Source organism: Dermacentor variabilis, chromosome 4 (genome assembly GCF_050947875.1).
Source record: "Dermacentor variabilis isolate Ectoservices chromosome 4, ASM5094787v1, whole genome shotgun sequence".
Taxonomy (NCBI): Eukaryota; Metazoa; Arthropoda; class Arachnida; order Ixodida; family Ixodidae; genus Dermacentor; species Dermacentor variabilis.
In genome coordinates this window covers 37,505,972-37,526,114 of record NC_134571.1, presented here as the reverse complement: position 1 = coordinate 37,526,114, position 20,143 = coordinate 37,505,972, and the positions used below count along the sequence as shown (strand labels likewise).

At 43.5% G+C, this 20,143-nt stretch overlaps 1 protein-coding gene across 2 annotated transcripts in view; it reads left to right on the top strand.

The window, feature by feature from the left end:
- The window catches only part of mus301 (mutagen-sensitive 301), a 46,590-nt gene that overhangs the window by 6,108 nt on the left and 20,339 nt on the right, over positions 1-20,143 (top strand). For both annotated transcript variants that reach the window (XM_075688669.1, XM_075688668.1), the window contains 9 exons: positions 1,025-1,122; positions 1,769-1,867; positions 1,996-2,132; positions 3,924-4,160; positions 7,508-7,649; positions 7,735-7,839; positions 8,815-9,010; positions 11,717-11,871; positions 16,795-16,890. In XM_075688669.1, coding sequence (XP_075544784.1) covers positions 1,025-1,122; positions 1,769-1,867; positions 1,996-2,132; positions 3,924-4,160; positions 7,508-7,649; positions 7,735-7,839; positions 8,815-9,010; positions 11,717-11,871; positions 16,795-16,890 — 1,265 coding nt within the window. The remainder of the gene's footprint in view (positions 1-1,024; positions 1,123-1,768; positions 1,868-1,995; positions 2,133-3,923; positions 4,161-7,507; positions 7,650-7,734; positions 7,840-8,814; positions 9,011-11,716; positions 11,872-16,794; positions 16,891-20,143) is intronic.

The following is a 20,143-nucleotide window of genomic DNA, read 5'->3' as shown; positions in this document are numbered from 1 at the left end:
CCATGTCTTCGCATGAAGCGCTGAAGCCATCCACGGCTTGCACGAAACTCACGTGGAATGTTCAATTCCCGGGCCAACTTCAGGGCTTCCATTTGCGCCATCTCAGTCGAAACAGCGTGGCCACGACTTCTCTGCTCCTCAATGAACTTCGCAAGCTGCGTCTCGAGGTGGGGGTACGCGCCAGTCTTCGGACCCCGAAACGCTCGCCTGTTCCGGTTCGTTGCTTCGAGACTCTCTTTTTTCTTCCTCCAGTCGCGAATGCACGACTCGTCGACGTCATGCTGTCTTGCAGCAGCTCTGTTGCCGATTTCTTCGGCAGCGGCTATAATCTTTAGCTTCTCTTTCGCTGTGAAACACTGCCGTCGAGTCGCACTCATGATGCCAAAACAAAGCAGGCAAACAGTGCAAACTGGGGTAAGTACACTAAACAGCGCCTAACGCGAGGCTCAACAATGCTGGCCTTTCGTTGGCCCTTCATCGGCTTGACAAGCGTTGATGACGATGGGGATGGCGGACTACACGGGGAGGCCGCCGCACATTGCGGTGAAGCCGACCCCCCCCCCCCCCCTCCCAAGGAAAAAATTCGCAGATAACCCGCACCCCCACTTTTTAAACGCGTTTTTTCACATTTTGGTGCGGGTTATACGCGAATAAATACGGTATATAGCAAGAAACATATGCTATGCTATGACACTGCATCTGATGCACTGTGTGACACACCTGAAAGGTCTGTGCTGCAGCTTTTGGAATTTGTTGTAATCTCTTGGAACCTATTGAAATTTGTTGGATGCAGTTTTCAGTTTGGCAGGCTATATGTGGGATCGTGCGCACAATTGTGCTATGCAGGCAGTAAGCTATAGTTCTTTTTTGGTCCATAGTTTATTCAATTTCAAATAATTCAGGCTTGTGAAAACTCAAACAAAGAGCCTGTGTGCCTATAGTGTGGATTAACATGAGTGGACTATATTTGTTTTATGTGTTGCCATGTAATGTAAGAGGGAATTCAGGCCTTTTTTTTTTCCAGCACTCACTCATATTGTGGGCATGAGTGCTACTATTGGAAATATGGATGACCTTGCTTCCTTTCTTGGTGCTGAAGTTTTCGTTGGATCCTTTCGCCCGGTATGTCCTGCTCATCATTGCATTCCAAGCCAGACAATTTACATCATTGAAGTCCGGTTGCATAAAGTGCCGTCACCTATAGCTTACTACATGACGCATGGTCTCACATTGCTGTCTTGAAATTGTTTCTTGCAAGTGAAAATGTCACCCAGTTCATAGTAAGTTATTTTTTGTGCATTATTTAGTGAGACTTCATCACCTTGTGGTTAAAAGTTTTCAGTGTGAGATGTCAGTGCGTGCAAATTGTAAGAATTGTCAGTCCGATTGAACATCATTCTATAGTAATTAATATTTAGCTTTAAATTTTGAATCAAATTCCATATGAATGCTTTGCATGCTTTCAATAATTTATATGAGTAACCTCCCTTCAGAAATAGTAACCTTGTTCCAAAGCATATAGTATCTGGAAGATTGTTTACATTTATTGCTGCATTATGTGGGTCCAGTGTCCGTCATGGTTGTTTTCTATTTTTTCTTTGGATTAAATTGGCAATATTTATTGTGTTTCTTAAGTTAACAAGCTTTAAAAGTTGTTTCAGGGCCCCTTGAAACTTGTGCTTCTGCTTGTGGCAGCGTGAGCTTTCCGTAAGTAGTGCAACTTCAATAAAGGCTTAAATGTTGCTGGTATAACACCCTTCTCAAACAGGTTGAGCTGAGGGAGTACATCAAAGTGGAAGACTACATCTTTGAACAGCAGGGAAAATATGAAGAGGAGCCCTTTCGGGTTGTCCGCAAGCTTCCTAAGGTAGTTTCTCTAATTCTGTTTCTTGTGCATTTCAAGCTCAGATTTCTCGGGACATTCTCGTGGATGTTGGTTACTATGTTCTCAGCACAGCTAATCAACCCTCTGCTATCGCTACCCTTGCACACTAGCAAAGCCAGATGCAGGACCCCGAGCAGCTGTCTCTTCTGGTTGCAGAGACAGTGCCACAGCACTCGTGTCTCGTCTTCTGCCCAACGAAGCAGAACTGTGAGAGTGTGGCTCTGCTTCTGGCTCGTTTCCTGCCTCAGTGAGTGTTTGTCATCATCTGTGCTTGGCTTTCAGGCTTGGCACTACAGAAGCAGATTCTTGTTGGCCTCTTCAGGCCATAATTTGAAGAGCTTTATTTGCATGACCACTAGTGGCTTACTTCCTTTAGTAGGGCACTTACTTACTTCCCTTCACTTAGGGCAGGTAGTGACCACGGATCCGGATCATGAGACTGCAATAACCAGAAGAATAAGAATGGGCTGGGGTGCGTTTGGCAGGCATTCTCAAATCATGAACAGCAGGTTGCCACTATCCCTCAAGGGAAAAGTGTATAACAGCTGTGTCTTACTAGTACTCGCGTATGGGGCAGAAACCTGGAGGCTTACGAAAAGGGTTCTGCTGAATATGAGGACGACACAACGAGCTGTGGAAAGAAGAATGATGGGTGTAACGTTAAGGGATAAGAAAAGAGCAGATTGGGTGAGGGAACAAACGCAGGTAAATGACATCTTAGTTGAAATCAAGAAAAAGAAATGGGGGGGAGGGGGGAGGACATGGGCCAGACATGTAATGAGGAGGGAAGCTAACCGATGGTCATTAAGGGTTACGGACTGGATTCCAAGGGAAGGGAAGTGTAGCAGGGGGCGGCAGAAAGTTAGGTGGGCAGATGACATTAAGACGTTTGCAGGGACAACATGGCCACAATTAGTACATGACCGGGGTAGTTGGAGAAGTATGGGAGAGGCCTTTGCCCTGCAGTGGGCGTAACCAGGCTGATGATGATGATGAGTGGCTTACACTCTTGTGGGACTTGAAAATGTGGGCATTTTCCTAAATGTGAAATGCACTTAGTCATTATTCTCACTTTTTTTTTTCTGACTCTTGTTGATGAGAAACCATCAGGAACTGTAGAACTGTGTCAAGCCAAGCTAGTCGGTACCACAGCATGTGATCGTGTGTCCACATCGTAGACAGCAAGATCGGCAGTGAGTTACGTCAGTACTTGACAAATGTAGCCCAGCATACTTTCCACTGTGGCATCGCAGGGTTTTCTGCGATGGGCCATTGCTGCTGTCGGCATGTTTCTAGTCATTTTATGTAAACTGTTTTTTCATACGGACAACTGCAGGATCGCGGATTACTTGTGAATTCAGATGGTGGTGGTGAATGTGACATGGATATATTGAAATTTTGTTCATTTTGAAACCTTGGGTATTTCAAAAAACTTCAGAACAATAGGCTTGTGTGAACAGAAATGCACAATATCACCTTTCCTCTGTTCATCTCTCTGTGTTCTTTGCATGCTCTTTTATTATTCCTAATTCAAAAATTTTCCCTAGTTTTACAATGTCAAGCTAATGGATGTTTACTGTACTGTTCAGGATGCAAGTGTTCAAATAAGCATTCAATGAAAAAGTGGCTTAAGTAATGGCATAGATAGAATTGGATAATACAGAAATAAATGTAGTTGTTAGTAGTGCATGATCTGTGTTCTTGATATAAGACAACTCATTCAAATTTAATCAGCATATATAGTAATTATAGTATGTAGTAATTAATCTTGGTGGCTAGATAGGTCCATCATTTTTTTTCTGTTACAAGACTTGTGTGCGATGTTTTGTGCTTCGGGAAAAGTTATCTGCTCTGTGGCTGCAAGATCTTCCACCCAAATTAAGAATTTAATTTCTTATGTAGCGGACAGTTAAAGCAGAGCGCATGTTGTTGCAATGCAGTCTTGTGGGCCCAGCCAGTTTATCCTTGATCTTTATTATGAGCTTGATGAATTCGACAAAGCAGAGAGGACAGCGCAGTTTTATTGATGATGTTTCAGGTCATTACTGGACCATAGGCGTGAGCAGAAGGAAGCTTTGCTGCAGACACTGCGAGCAGAGGTAGGCCAGGTTTGTCGGGTCCTGCGGCAGACGTTGCCCATGGGTGTGGCTTACCACCATAGCGGGCTGACGGTGGAGGAGCGCCGCATTGTGGAGGATGCATACACTTCCGGTGTGCTTTGCTGTCTCACATGCACCTCAACTCTGGCGGCTGGTGTCAACTTACCAGCTAAGAGGTGCTGTTTCTTTTATTTTTACTTGAGCTCAGTTCAAATTTGACCTGTAAAATAGCACTTGCAAAGAGGCAGCTGCGAAGAAGTAGCTGTTAAACAGGGCTGCACTCATACTACTCATAGAGTGCCTTCAGCTCACATTTTACTCTTGCATGTGCTAATGGCAAATGGTGTCCTTCTGGCACATGATGTGAAGTGCGCACACTTTTGGCGCAGTACTGTATTGTTAACTTATTATGTTTTTAAATGTCATTTGCCATTGTCTGCTTTGATTTTACGTCTTATTATTGTACAATGGAAACTGACCATTGCAGTGTTTAACACCCGAACCTTCTCGAGTGAAGCTAGCCTAGCAGGACTCCTTGAGGAACTATCAGGCATTGTTTGAGATATCATTAACCTTAGTGAGGTTAGAAGAACTGATGAGGCTCATACAGTGCTGACAAATGGCCACGTCCTCTGCTATAAAAGACTACCAGATAAGAAGCAGTTCGGAGTAGGATTCTTAATCTATAAGGACATAGCGGGCAATATTGACAATTCTACAGCATTATTGAGAGGGTAACAGTAGTCGTAATAAAGTTGAATAGGAGGTATAGAATAAAGGTAGTACAAACCCTACGCTCCAACCTCCAGTCGCGATGGTGAAGAAATAGAACAGTTTTATGAAAATGTTGAGTTAGCGATGGGGGGGGGGGGGGCGAAAAGTGCAAACTCGGTATACTGTAGTTATGGGTGACTTCAAGTGGAATAGTGGGGAAAAGACAGGCTGGTGAAAAAACAATTGGCAACTGCGGCATGGATTCTAGGAACACTTGAGAGACGTTGCTAGAATTTGTGGAAAGGAATAACCTGCAAATAATGAACACTTACTTCAGAAAGCGTTGGAATAATAAGTGGACCTGGAAAAGCCCTAATGGTGAAGCAAGAAATGAAATTGATTTCATAATTTCTGCCAATCCCAGCATAGCGCAGGATGTAGAAGTGTTAGGTAGGGTAAAGATTAGTGATCATAGGTTAACGAGTGCTAGGATTCACCTCAATTTGAAGAGAGAAAGAGTAAAATTGGCCAAGAAGAAACAGGCCAACCTAAATGCAGTAAGGGTAAAAGCAGACGAATTGAGGCTGGCACTAGCAAACAAATATGCAGCCTTAAGATAGAGAGATGAAGATGACGTAAAGGTAATGAATGAAACTGTACTAGGCTGGCTTTAGAGGCAGCAATTGAATTGCAAGGTAAGGCACCAAGGCAACCAGTCCTTAAGGTCTCCCAAGTAACAAAGGACCTAATAAAGAAACGACAAAGAATGAAAGTGGCCAACTTAAGAGATAAGATAGAATTTGTGGATCTGTCAAAACTGATCAACAAGGCGAAAATAAGTGATATTCGAAACTATAACGTGAGAAAGACTGAAGAAGCCACAAAAAATAGACGCAGCCTGAAATCAGTTAGATGGAAACTTGGCATAGGACAAACCAAGATGTATGCACTAAATGTTAAGCAGGGTAATATCATCAGCAATCTCGACGATATAGTAAATTTAGCAGAAGAATTCTATACTGACCTTTACAGCACCCAAAGCAGCTACGATACCTCCATTTGAAGTAGTAATGAACAGGTTACAGAGGCTCCTTCTATAACTAGCGATGAAGTTGAAGGGCCTTGCAAGGCATGAAATGGGGAAAGTGGCTGGAAAAGATGGACTAACAGTCAATTAAATCATAGATAGAGGAGACATAATGCTTGAAAAACTGGCGGCTCTTTATACGAAGTGTCTATACTTCAAGGGTCTCAGAGAACTGGAAGAATGCCCACATGATACTAATCCATAGAAAGGATGACATTAAAGAATGGAAAAGTCATAGGCCCATTAGCTTACTTACAATATTATATAAAATATTCAGCAAGATAATCTACAAAAAAATAAGGGCAACACTGCACTTTAGTCAACCAAGGGAACAGGCAGGTTTCAGGAATAAATACTCTACAATGGATTACATCCATGTCATCAATCAGGTAATCGAGAAATACACAGAGTGCAATCAGCCTCTCTATATGGCTTTCATAGATTACGAAAAGGCATTTGATTCAGCACAGATACCAGCAGTCATAGAGGCATTACGTAATCAAGGAGTACAGGCCGCTTACATAAACATCTTGGAAAGTATCTACAGAGATTTTACAGCTACCTTAATTCTCCACAAGAAAAGTAGGAAGGTACTTATAAAGAAAGGGGTCAGACAAGGAAACACAATCTCTACAATGCTATTCGCCGCATGGTTGGAAGAAGTATTGAAGCTAATTAATTGGGAAGGCTTAGGTGTAAGGATCAACGACGAATATCTCAGCAACTTGATTTGCAGCTGTCATTGCCCTGTTCAGCAACACTGGGGCGAGTTACAAGAAATGATTGAGGACCTTAACAGAGAGAGTATAAAAGTGGGGTTGAAGATTAATATGCAGAAGACAAAGACAATGGTGAATAGCTGGGCAAGGGAACAAGAGTTCAGGATCGCCAGTCAGGCTCTAGAGTCTGTGAAAGAGTACATTTACTTTGGTCAATTACTCACAGGGAGGACCCTGATCATGAGAACGAAATTTACAGAATAATAAAAATGTGTCGGAGCGCATTCAGCAGACATTGTCGGGTCCTGACTGGAAGCTTACCGTTATCGTTAAAAAGAAAGGTGTACAATCAATGCATTCTACCGGTGCTGACATATGGGGCAGAAACTTGGAGACTGACAAAGAAGCTTGAGAACAGGCTTAGGACCGGGCAAAGAGCAATGGAATTAAGAATGTCATGTCAAGAGACAGAAAGAGAGCGGTTTGGATCAGAGAGCAAACAGGGATAGCCGGTATTCTAATTCACATTAAGAAATGGAGCTGGGCAGGTCATGTAATGCGTAAGTTAGATAATTGGTGGACCATTAGGGTTACAGAATGGGTGCCAAGAGAAGGAAGCGGAGTCGAGGACGGCAGAAGACTAGGTGGGGTGATAAAATTAAGAAATTCGTGGGCGCTAGCTGAAATCGGTTGGCGCAGGACAGGGTTAATTGGAGATCACAGGGACAGGCCTTCGTCCTGCAGTGGACATAAAATAGGCTTATGATAATGATGATTGTACAAGTGGAGGATAGTCGTGCATTGATCCTTGTAACACGAAGTGGAAATGCTGGAAAGGCTGTAGCCCACACTCGTACAACAAAAGTTATGTTATGGCTCACAGCTACTGTCCTTTTCTAACTAGCTTAAGTAATGTTTGATATGTGCGTGCCTACTAATGCTACTACTGCAGTGATGTTTCGTTAGCACCAAGTCATGTCTACACATTGACGGTTTGTTGCAGGGTGATCCTCAAGTCGCCCTACACTGGCACCGAGTTCCTTACTCGAAGTGTCTATCAGCAAATGGCTGGACGTGCTGGGCGGGCAGGCATTGACTCATCTGGAGAGAGCATCCTCATCGTACCCAATAAAGATAAAGAAAAGGTCTCGTCTTGCTTTCCAGTGATGTGTGGGTAGCTTTCTATAATTGGCCAGACTTCTCACCGAGATTTGTCGGGCGTTTCTCTAGGTGCGGAAGCTTCTGGAGGCTCCTATTGACAGCTGCTATTCCAATCTTCTTCAAGATGAACAGAAGGCCTTGAAAATGTTGCTACTCAGTTTGATAGGACTGCAAGTAAGTAGAAAAATGTCAATACATGATCCGGAGACTGATAAGCACAAGCAATCAACATGATGTTGGTTTCATCACTCCGCGTAGTGGTGCTGGAAGTAAATTCAGTAAGTGATGCTGAACAGTTCACCGAACCCTTGTTGGGTGCTGCACCTCAAAGCTATCTGAAAGATTGAATTTGAGTTTATTTGCAACAATGTTGCGGGAGACCCAGGAGTGAAAACTGTTTATACAGCTTGAGAGGACCTGGCCACCCTACACACACGTTGGCATAAAGGTAGTTGCAACAGAAGACAAGCACATTCCGATCTGTTATATCAAGCCGAACTATTTTATGTCTACGAAAAATGATAAGGATAACATATAGGTGGATAGAGAAGGCGGTTTCATTTAAGAGTCAATTTCGAGCTGAGTTGGCAGTAAACGGAAGGAGTGGTATTTGGCAGGCCATTTAATTTTACGATACAGATGATCAGTTTATTTGCTACAGACTTACTTTTACAGATTTATTTACTATAGAAGATGTAGGTTACTGTGGGTCATTTCCCTGGTATTGTACAGTGAAAAAGCCATTGTGTTGTGAGGGGAAGTGGCATTTAGCACTCGTGTTGCCAAACAGGCAGTTTTATAGCTCGATGTAGCTGTAAATGCAAATGTGCACTTCCTCAACGAAGGATTCCTTAGATCATCTGCTAGCGAAAATTTATTTGAGAAACCCCATTCTGCGACAGCAATACAGTATGGTAAACAAGTTGTGTATGTTGAGCCTCACGGCTCAATAAGGAGGTAATGCATCACCGAGAAAAGAAAAATTAAGGAGCTGATTGGGCTCAGGATAAAATGTTTTTGAGCACTAATGAGGATATAGTAGCCAATAGCTGGTTTCTTAAGAGGCAGCATGAATTTGTTCCTTTCGATGGTGACCTTTTGTCTCGTCTTACACCAATTAAAATAAATAAAAATTTGGTGTCTCTATAGGTTGCCAAGTCCGAAGACTCTCTTGCCGAAGTGATGGATGCAACGCTACTTGCCCTACAACAACGAAAAGAGGGAAAAGACCCATCGCAAACTCTGCACCAAGTTCTTGACGACCTGATTACAGCTGACCTTATCTTGAAACACAGTTCTACTGGAGAGCTACGCGCCACCCCTCTTGGATGCGCGGCTTTCAAAGGTAAGTTCGTGCCTTGTGCTTCATTTAAGCTATGCATAGAGCACAGAGTGAGCATAGAATGCTCACTCTGTGCTTCAGGTGTGTAGCTTTGTTGCTTGATTTTGGCATTAAGAGGAGAGTCCTCCAGTACTTTTGGAGACATTAATGACTGTGCCTCGCTGTTTTTCATATAGTATGAATACAGATTCAAAACAAATGGTGCATGACAGAGATCGGCTCATGTGATTGGTAGTTATTCAGCTGAGGAATTCCTAGAACAAAAAGTACTTATGTTGCTCCACTTTCTGCTTTCCACCCTAGTTTCAAAGCCTGCGCATCTGCTTTTTGACTCTCGCAGTAAGATGAACTCTAGTATCCATCACTAAATACTTGGTGCATATGGAATTTCGCACCTTACATCGAGCGTGTTGTTATTTGTACCTGCGAGTGCAGATGGTGCCATTACCAGAGCTACAATTTTGCAGTAGTACTCGCATTAGTGGCTGTATTTCACAACTTGAATTAACGTAAATTAAACTCTGATGGATGTAGAGGGAGCCAACATCTTTGTTCAGAGATAAACTCTAATAAAACTGCGATTTGGGCAAATTGGTAAATCATCATTTCAATATATAGCAGCACACAAAAACCAGAGCTGATAGGAAGAATGGCACACTCCACCAGCGCTGAGGAACTAATACGAACTAATCAGGGCTGGTGGTGTGTCGTTCTTCCTATCTGTTCTGGTTTTTGTTCACTGTTGCTATTTATTGAAATTTTGTTCAGAGGTTCACGCCATGACATGGATGCTGCAGAAAACACTGGTCCATGCCAGTACATGCTTGTCATTTGTGTTAGTATTTGATTTGATGAAAACCATTGTTATAATAAACACAGCAGAAATTCGTAGATCTGTCATTTCGCATCTCCTGAAGATACAAAAGTTTTTCGTAAGACTAGGAGACATATAAGGACCGGGGTACAAAAAGGACCCACAAAAATTGTGTGTACTACAGAAGCTGAAATCAAATGCCACATCATGCGATTCTGTTAGCCTCGGTATACCAACATCCTCTGACGACGCCCGTCCCGCTCTCCAAGGCCATGTACGCTGTGCCCCTTGGGTAGGATTTGGCCCATATAGTTGCCACCTCATTCGAGATTGTTTGGTATATGTTAACTTTAGTGGACCCTGCCGTTACAGGCATGGAGGCACGTAGGAAGTAACTGGTGGTTTTGCACTACTGCAGGTGTCGTTCTTTGCTTCAAAACGCGTTGCCTTGAAATGTGGAGAAAGGCTGGGGCCCACGAATACAGAATTTTCATAGTGTCACTTGTGCTTGCCACCGCAGTTCGTGGAGTTGCCAGTGCTCTCGCCTCGAAGACCGTCAGAACGCCCGAGCATGGTCTATTTTCCCACGCACTTCTTAATTTTTCTTCAAATCAGCTGTTGTGCACCTTAAACTGCGGTGCTTATTTTCTTACTGATTTTTGTCCTGCTGTTTTGCACCTAGGAAGAGATCAAATGTTTTGAGGAATACACTTTTGTTGCATTTTTGCTTAGTGAAAAGGTCTGGTGTGCATCTTCCATTTTGAGAGAAATAAATAGCGTTACCTTGCACTCTAAATGCTGAAGTTGTTGCTTTTTTTTCATATTTATGTGCACTATCTTGTAAAATTGTGTGGTGCAACATTGTTATGCTGTTGTATCTGCGCACCCTGGATGCTGACTTAACCGCCTGAAAGTGTTTGTGGGTGCAAAAGGCATCATTGTTGCTTGGCCGACATCCCCAAACGCAGCAATTCGCCATCGGAAGGACGGCTTGGTTGCCTGTACACATTTACTGGGAGAAAGGTTTCCTCATTTCCATGAAACTGCCCCGAAATGCCACCGGTCGTTCTTGGGGGGATCCTTGGGTTATTAGGCATAATGTCGGTTACCTGATGCCTGCGTTCACTAAATCCTTAGCGCCTTTCTGCTGCCTAAGTGGTGAGCCACATCTATGTACCGTGTGGTGCTTAGGTGTGTCACCTGACTGACAACACACACTCGACTGCTTTGCATGCTTAAACCTTCACTAATCTCGGCAGATGTTTGTCACACCTTCTGCGTGCACCTGTTTCGAAACCCTCCGCAGCAGACACAACCAAAGTGAGCCGACTTTAATGTATCGCTTGCCTATCACGTGACTAGGACCTACTTCTCCCCTATATTTTTTATGACCAGGCTTCAAGATTGTCATGTGACATTTCCTAGTAGTGTATCCCTTCCTTCATGCGCCAGAAAAGCTTTATAATACATGGCAGAGCAAAATTTTATTCGGTTTAACTCTTCAATTGGGAAAATAATTTTTCACTGACAATTGGGCCTCGGAAACTTTTTGGATATGTGTTGGGGGAAAACTTATTTCAATGCTTATTTTCTTTCCTTTCTTTTGCTACATAGTGCATATAGCATAATAGAGAATAATGTGGTTACCCTTCATTACAGGTGGCATCGCTCATTGTATTATTCAGCTCATGATCACTGTCTCAAAATGTACAGATTTAGAAGGGCACACCTCGCAGTATATCACTGTGTAGCGGAGCCTGAGTAGATGCACTTTCTATCTTAGGGCTGTGACAGACACGTCTGAGGACACACTCCTCTATTGAGGAGTCAAACACCCTTCTGGCAATGCTTGCAGTGACACTGTTGTTGAAATGCATGCCTACATTGTGGCACAGGCTTTATAGACCCATCCATGGCGAGCACTCTGCGTCAAGAGCTCTGGGCAGCACTGTCCTCCCTGTCCCTGCGATGCCCCCTGCACCTGCTGTACTTGGTCACACCAAGGCAGCTGCCCACTGCCAGGCTTGATCCCCCAGCCTACTACCGCTTGGTGAGTCTGGATGAACAGTGGCATCTCTGCATGCCGGACATGGCAGCAGACTAATTAATTATGTTACCTGTACTGATTTATTTATCCATGTTATCTCAGCATTTTTTACTTGGCATCTGTTGGGCTGTAGCTTGTAGTAGTGGGGAGAGAGAGAGAGAGCTCTTTAATGAAATGCAGACTTCCGCTGGCATGTGTGCAGTCGCCTACATGAGGGAGGGGACGAGGGATTGAAAGACTGTATGGAGAGCGAGGGCAGAAAGAGTGATAATGGTATGAAAAAGATAGACTTAGTGTTTAGGTGTAAAATGAAGGCAATGTGAAAATGAATTTTGATCATTCTAATGCGCACAGTTCAACCTTGATATAAAGAAGCCGATAAAATCAGCAGTTTGCTTCATTCTATTAATGCGATAGCAATAAGGAGCTCCTGTTGCAGAAAATCCGGTGTCGGCATCGGACGTCGTTCTGGCAAATAGATTTTCGAACCACCCATACCCAGGGCCTCCATGCAGCGCAAGGAACTTACTGAACTAATTGTATTTCTCAAGCTAAAATACGTAGAAAAATTTTAAAATACGACTTACACTAACCTACAGACATAATAGCTCTCGGATTGTAATTTGAATATACTGTGAAACCTTGTTAAACTGTATCCGTTTAAGCAGTAGTTTGTTTTAAAAGTAGTAAAGTCAAATCCCCGGCTCAGCAGCCATTGCACATAGTGGGTTTGGTATCTGCATAAACCGTACCAGCTTATTGCATACGTATCGGTTAACTCGTAGTGCTTCCACTTTTCTTCGCACAAACACGGTGATGCGTCATCTCCATCGGGCGGCCCAGCAGAACAACGAGCCTCAGAGATCAGAACAGCCCTCCAAGCGTCCTGTGCATTTGCGCATGAAGCCACATCAACATCATTTCGGTGCCATGCCATAGAGCTCTGTGGCGTCGTGCAAGCGAGGACTCGCGTCATGCCGAAGCTCGGATAAAAAAGACGCAGGGTGCTCAGCATAGAAGAAAAACTGGACACGGCTCGTGGTATCGAATGTAACACGAAGAAGTTGGCGCTGGCACGCGACATGGATCTACTGTTGACTACGGTGTGTGGCATTTGGAATGCAAAGAAGTTGCTCGGCAGTGCTGCTGTGACCGCGAAGAGATGCTGGTTACGAGGTTCGAATTTTTGCCATCGTTGTCTCTGTTGTTGCCGAAATGTCGCCTAGCGACAGTTATAAGGATGACACGGAAAGCGACAGCATGAGCGATTCAGGCCCGACAGTGGCAGAAGCTGCATGTTACATCAACTTCATGAATGCAATCATGGTGACGAGAACAGCACCCTGAAATGAAAAGCTGCCCCGTGACTTACGCAACGCTGCCGCGCCTGCGCACGGAGAATCTGCCATGAGGAATCTGCCATGCAATTGTTTGCCGAGAAAAAGGGGCTGTCTGAAAAGCTGGCTCGCAGCTTCAGTAAGTTTGAGGTCGCTGCTAGGCCACGGCGGCATCAAACGAAAATAACACTTTTGTCGTGTGAAGTGAATAAATACTGCATGTTTTTCCCCTTTCATTGCATTCTCTCTTGAGTTTAGTTTTTGACAGGTAAGTGGGCGATCTCATGCTATTTCGGTTAAACAGTACTATTGTTTAGTACGTAATTTTTTTTAGCTCCGGCCAACTATGGTTTGACGAGGTTTCACTGTATGAGAAAACATAATTGTGTTACGAGAAAATTCAAACAAACCCCTTTTCCAGCGCTTCTCTAATTCGTAGACCGCCGACGACGTCTTCCATTTGCGCATGCCAGCGCATGAATATTTCGGAGTCCATGTAGCTGCGCTCCCGTTTCCTTAAAACACTTCCAAATGGTACTCGCCTCTGCCGCATCGCGGCGCGCGCAAGAGGCCGCGTTTCTACCAGAAAGTCCGCCTTTGTGCATAGCGTTTGCTGCGAGCACTTTCCGGTAAACATTACGGTTACATATGCTGCAGTTGCTGGGAAGCGTGAGAAGCAGTCAGGGATCTTTGAGTGCTGTCGCGTTCCACTCTTTAAGGCGAAGCTTAAGCGTCTTCCAAATTTTTGGAAATTGTGTCTTCTATGCCAATAAGTAGAGTCGCCGATGGAGTTTTCTTACATGGCAGGGGCCGCAATGTTTTCAGAATTATAGGGCACTCGAAAACAGCAAATATAAATGTGAAAAAAATTATTTTGTTGATGGCAACACATTGGCAGTACAAAGGAAAACCATCCACGCTTTCTCGTCCACTCCGCTCTCGAGGCTGATAGTGTCGCTCGCAGTGGGATGACGCTGTCACTCAAAGCGCTGTCAGCAGAGAGTGAATGCATCATCTGCCTCTCACTTCAACACGTCTCAGAAACTCGAAATTATGCAACTTCCAGCACTAAATGTGCGAGAAGACGGCACACAATGCCACACCATCTCACCTCACCCACTCTTTGCACATGTTGCCGATTACCTCTAAAACAGCATGTGGGCTGCATATGCACTCAACCATGTTGATCGGCATATGCAGCCATGGCCGCGCTAAAAAAGGAGATGCCTGCCAACCTGCCCCCTCCCCCCCCCCCCCCAACCCTCACGCACTTGATCGTGTTATTGTGAGCTCGCTCCCCTCCCCTCTATCCCCTTGCTTGCATGGGAAGACTGCGCTCATCAAGCAACCATCCTTCTCATTTCACCCTTGCACGCTTTCACGCGCACCTAAAGCATACAGAGCACAGGGTGCGAAAAGATATTATTGCGCTTAGAGTTTATATGGAACATGATGTTGATCTGCTTCCGATCACGTGATGCGCAATTTGAGAGGTGCGTGGCGAGCACCTCTCAGGTATTCCTTCACAGCGGCAGTAAAAGTTCTTTATACTGAAATCATGTATAAACACACTTCATTATATATAAGTTCAATATATATGGTATTCTATCGACAAGAAGCTGCAAAAGGCCATATGGCGAATTATGTTATATTGACGCTCCTTATATCAAGGTTTAATTGTACACAGTAGATCTCCGTTAATTTAACTCCAGTCAATTTGATTTTTGGTTAATTTGATCCTGATTGAAGGTCCCAGCTGGCGCCCATACTTTTCTGTGGCAGCAAACTTTAGGTATTTTGATCCTGAATTAGCCTTTGCCAGATAATTCAAACTTGGCCTGTCATCACGCACGCACCCAGCCCTAATGATGACCGCTGTGGGAATTTCAATAGTGGCAGAGTCAGTGTCAGCAGTGCTCCTGTTGAAAATGCCTGTTTTTTGCATGCCCCAGAAAGATTCTAAAGCAACAAGGGTAGCTTACAATGAATTGTTACAGTGTTTACTCGTTTCTACTGCACGCTTGTTTTACAGAAAAAATTAGTTAGAAAATTGCTTGGGTGGTGCCAGCTCCATATGAAACCTAAACCACATTAGCAAAACCCATTGCCTACTTCACAAGATGGCAATCTTGGATGGCGACAAAACAATTTTTTTTTACATAGCATGAAGAAGACACGCCGCTTTCAGTCTGATTACAAAAGCACATTTAAGTTATTTTGCAACAAGCCGCATCACATGTTCCTGGCGTTCCATAGATCGCATGTGTGCCAGAATGAATAAGCGAAGTGGTTAGTGTGGGTGTGGGTCATCAACCTGCTTGCTATTATAGTGGAGTTGTTTGTTTAATGCAGAATATAAAACCCACTGCAGACCTTATTAGAAAAGACATGTTGGGGTTCTTTATCGATCGCGATAAAGTACTGTCTGAGTGATGATGATGGACATTAAGTAAATAAAATTATATTATGCAATATTCCCGAGTTTTGCACTTTTCTTTTTGCCAGTATTGGAGTCATGCTAGGTTTTTCTTGCTAAAAAAACGAGTGTGAATTCAATTTGTATTTAGTTAGGAGCTCTTGTGTCATTTTCACTATTGTTTTCTTTGAACCCATAAAAAGTGGGCGTGCGTTCAATCCGTGGACATAATAGAATTGGGGCAAATACTGGCAGATCAATCAGTGGTGTGTTTTGGTGTTTTTTCTGCCTCTTGTTTAACTTGACCTGCCGGATAATTTGACCAATTTTGTCAGTTTTATCTGGGTCAAATTAATGGAAGGCAACTGTGTATTGAATTTCCTAAACCTTGTCAAGCAAGCGATTATCACGAAGATAAGCAGACAACAAGCTTAAAGCCTGCTGTTGCCTAGAAGGACACAGTATAGAACCTAATGTGTTTCTCAATGTCAGTGGTGCTTGACTAATATTATCCATATTGCTTTCATAAAAGGTTCCCTAATTTCTATAGGTTGAGAATTGTAACAAGACACGCTTTACTGGTTTTAGTAGAATTATTTACCAAAGTGCTGAGATACTACACTATATTCTCTCGTAAAGGCGACATAATATGTGTGATCTATACATGAACAAAAAGTAAATAGTTTACTTTTAAAAACAGGTGAATATGTGGCCCTATGTGACACACTTCCGTTACAGCTCCAGTTGCATGTTTGTTTGTTATTAGAACCACACTTTTCAAAGCTGAAATGATCCTCAGAGGCATGCTTGCAATTCATTTGCTGTGTTTGAAGGATGAGCCTTTGGTAACAAGAGAAAGAAGAGAAACAGCCTGCTCAGAAATATGCACGTTGTGCCACAAAATAACTGTTGGCATCGTATGTGAAGTAAATGTCGCAGGCAATTGCATTCACATAGCTGAGATGTGCAAACAGCAAACTGTGCAGATACATGCACAAAGTGTAAGAAGTCAATCAAGTTAGTGATAATTTTAAATGCGACTTGACCATAATAAGTGCAGCTAAGAGATCTCTCATATCTGGTCATTTCTACAAATGTTGCAAAAGTAGACTGCCTTCGAATAACTGCGTAACTTTAGAATGTTTTTCAGCAGAAATCTCTCTTGCATTACAGTATGAAGATCTGAAAGAAAATGAGCTTCAGGTGGCTGAACTCGTAGGGATTACAGAAGCCCTCATCACCAGACTGGCCAGCGGTGGCTCACTCAAGGTGTGAAATCAAAGCATGTCTAATTGTGCATGTGACAACAGGAATTTCATTGCCCTGTCTCTCTACAATAATAGCAACACATGGGTCCATTACAGTGTAAATGTGCACCCAGTAGACTAAATTTATGTAAGGAATTGGGCAGTTGGGCCTGAAGCTTTTTTTCTTCGTTTATTTCTTATTTGGCAAATTTTATCGAAATGCACCGTTAAGCTTTTTCTGCCGATTTCAAATAAACGATCTTATCTATAGGCAGAAAGTTCTCATTCTTCTGGGTGGGGGTAGCCAGCTTCCCCCCCCCCCCCCCCATATATATTTCTATATATTTCTCGCACTTGAAGAAACTTCGTGCGACCTCAAAGAATCGTTAACTGAAGTGACGGCCTTATATGAGAGTTTTCAAGACCTTATAGTAGGAGACAGTATAACTTCACAGCCTGAGTCCTCTCACGCCACCAAGAATCCGGTGTCTCTCAGTGGCGTAACCTTCCTTCGCGTAATTGTCGTGTACTTCGCTATCACTAATACTGCTTCGTCTTTCCGGTGAAACTGCAACCTCTGTATCTCTCTTTCTTTATTTATTTTGTTTTCCCCCTGTGAGTCCAAGTATAAGCGCTACTGCGCATGACTGCTGTTGATTGTGATTTCAAGTCGGTCCGGCTTGGCCTCATTTCGGTTACTGAGTGAATTATATAGTGTGCCCCAACTATCATGCACCGAGACTTTAAAAAATAGCAGTTGCTTTACTCAAAGAAAACCTAGTGCATATTGTTTCCAGCACAGTGGAGCAGCCACCAGTAATTCTTTCGTTAGTGAGGTTTAATTTGGTAATTGCAATTAATTGTCTAAATCGAGAAGTACTGTCCTAATTATCGAAGTGCCAATGAGGCATTTGCAGGCACCCCCAAATGACATTTAAATGGGGTGTTTTCAGCGGCGTAATAATTGCATACAACTTTTTCTGAGTGGTAAAGAAACCTCACAAAATATGATAAATGCCACGTGACTGCGTTACAACCCTCATCATAAAGCAGTGCCCTCAAATAAGCTCATTGAAAGCAGCTGCATTTCCCCTGGCGAACTCGAAGGGGCAGCGCATCACCTTGCTAATGGCACGGAAGCAGCACCGACAGCAGATTTCGCGGCTTCGCAGCTATTCCGTTCTCTCATTTCTATGTCACACTTATTATACGTCTCTCAAGGCCGGCTGATCACATTTATAGCAAAAGCCCCTTGATAATGCGGTCGAAGCACCGCTCTGATCACACACGAACTGCGAAAAGCAATGGAATAGGCATAGAATGTTTCAAAATCACGGCTCTGCTCGCACCGCATCGAAAGAGTGTGTGCGCAGCTATATTCCGTGCCAGAAACTTGCTTCGGAGCAAAGCCAAATTAAAGTGACGGTTTTATTTTTTATGAGAGTGTATACGTACTGCAAGAACAGGTTCATGGCAAAAAATGAAAGCAAAATAGACAGACCGGGAAGCGGCCCACGTATAGAGAAAAGGCAAAACGGATGCTTTCAAGAAAGTAAATATACCACTTCTAAATGAGCCGAATTGGCATTAGGGATGACTGCAAAAAAAGAAAAGAAGAAGAAGAAGAAGAAGAAAACGTCAGATTTCGGTGTGCCCTTATTGTCTATGAATTCGTAAGTGCCGTTGAACACGAGTGGCTGCCTAGAGGTCGTGTTCGAATAGGTCTCCGTCTGAAGCTACGAAGTACTAAGCCCACTTTATCGCATCTTCAGTGGCTTTCTTGATGACCTATGCTGCAATTCTAGGGAAGACATTCGTTGTTCTTGCCTTGAGCTAATCTGACGTCTGTCTCGATCATGTAAGCACAATCTTTTACATAAGCCCAAAGAAATAAATTGAGTGGAGAGAGGTCAGGTGACCTAGCTGGCCAATTTACAGGCCCCTGCCTTCCAATCTGTTGTGCATGAAAAGTCACATCCAGCCACCTTTGTGTTTGGCTGCTGCTGTGTGCTGGTTCTCTATATTGAAGACGTGACAGCAGGACTTCGCTGAGAAACTCATCCACCACTCCTTCAGAGATTTTGTCCACATAGCGCTGTCCAGTCAGCGTGTGTGATCGAAGAAGATGGGACCGATTACTGCACTGGGGTAAATTCCGAACCACACACTGAACCAACACTGGTACTGGTGCCGAGTGCGCTGTACCCAATGTGGATTGGAGTCACTCCAATACTGTACGTTATGCAAATTTACTTAGCCGTTTCTTCAAAAATTGGCTTCATCTGTGCACATGATGATCCTCAAAAAGTCCGGTGACTCATCGCCTTTTGTGAGAGCTCTAGACCTTAATGAGAGCAGCATTCCGGGCAAGTTGGTAATCCATTGCTTAAATGATATTGCGCAACATAAAAACGACACGGACGTGAAAGAAGACGACACACCAAGCGCTTGGTGGGTCGTCTTCTTTCACGTCCGTGTCGTTTTTATGTCGCGCAATATCATTTAAGCTCTAGACCATTCTGCAGGTCCCTAGCTTCCAGGCATTGGTGCAGGTTATAGTGGTACGGGTGAAAGGCTGAGTGGTTTAGAATCCTCCAAATTGATGATTCGTAAATTGGTAACTGTGTGGCCATGTCCCACATGCTAGCATGAGGGTTTGTGGCCATAAATGCTAGACCATCCGTGCGTAGGCTAGGACTCAAAGATGAAGCCTACCGCTGCTGTTTCTGGAAGCTGCCGGTTTGTCTCAGGTTTTCATAATTCTGGATGATAGTCGATGCATTTGCTCTACCACCACACTTACATGACTCATATTGTATATTTACGGCCTTCCTCTTGTTGCCATTTGCAGCTCCTAAGGCAAGGATCAGGTTTTTGATCCTTCTGCTCATTAGAGAAAGACATGGTGACTGGGACGAAACAAAACGCACCTTTAAACATTTGCACTGACATTGTCAATTCACTTTTGTGATGATAGGTGTTGTGGCAAAAAAAAATAAAAGAATTGTGCACTTTATTTGCGCCAAGACGAGCTATCACAGCTTGTTTCCAACTAACACCAAATGTGACTGGGTTACTTCAACCGGGGTGTGGTAGATAATGCACTAGCTTGATCACGATGTTTTTTCTTTGTTTCCTTTATTTCGTTCAGGCTAAGTCAGGGGGAGCGCTTTCGAGGGCACTGCTTTATGGTCCAGATGGGAATGCAGTCACGTAATATTCTCCATATTTCACAGGGTTTATTTATCAGTCAGAAAAAATTAGTATGCAATTAG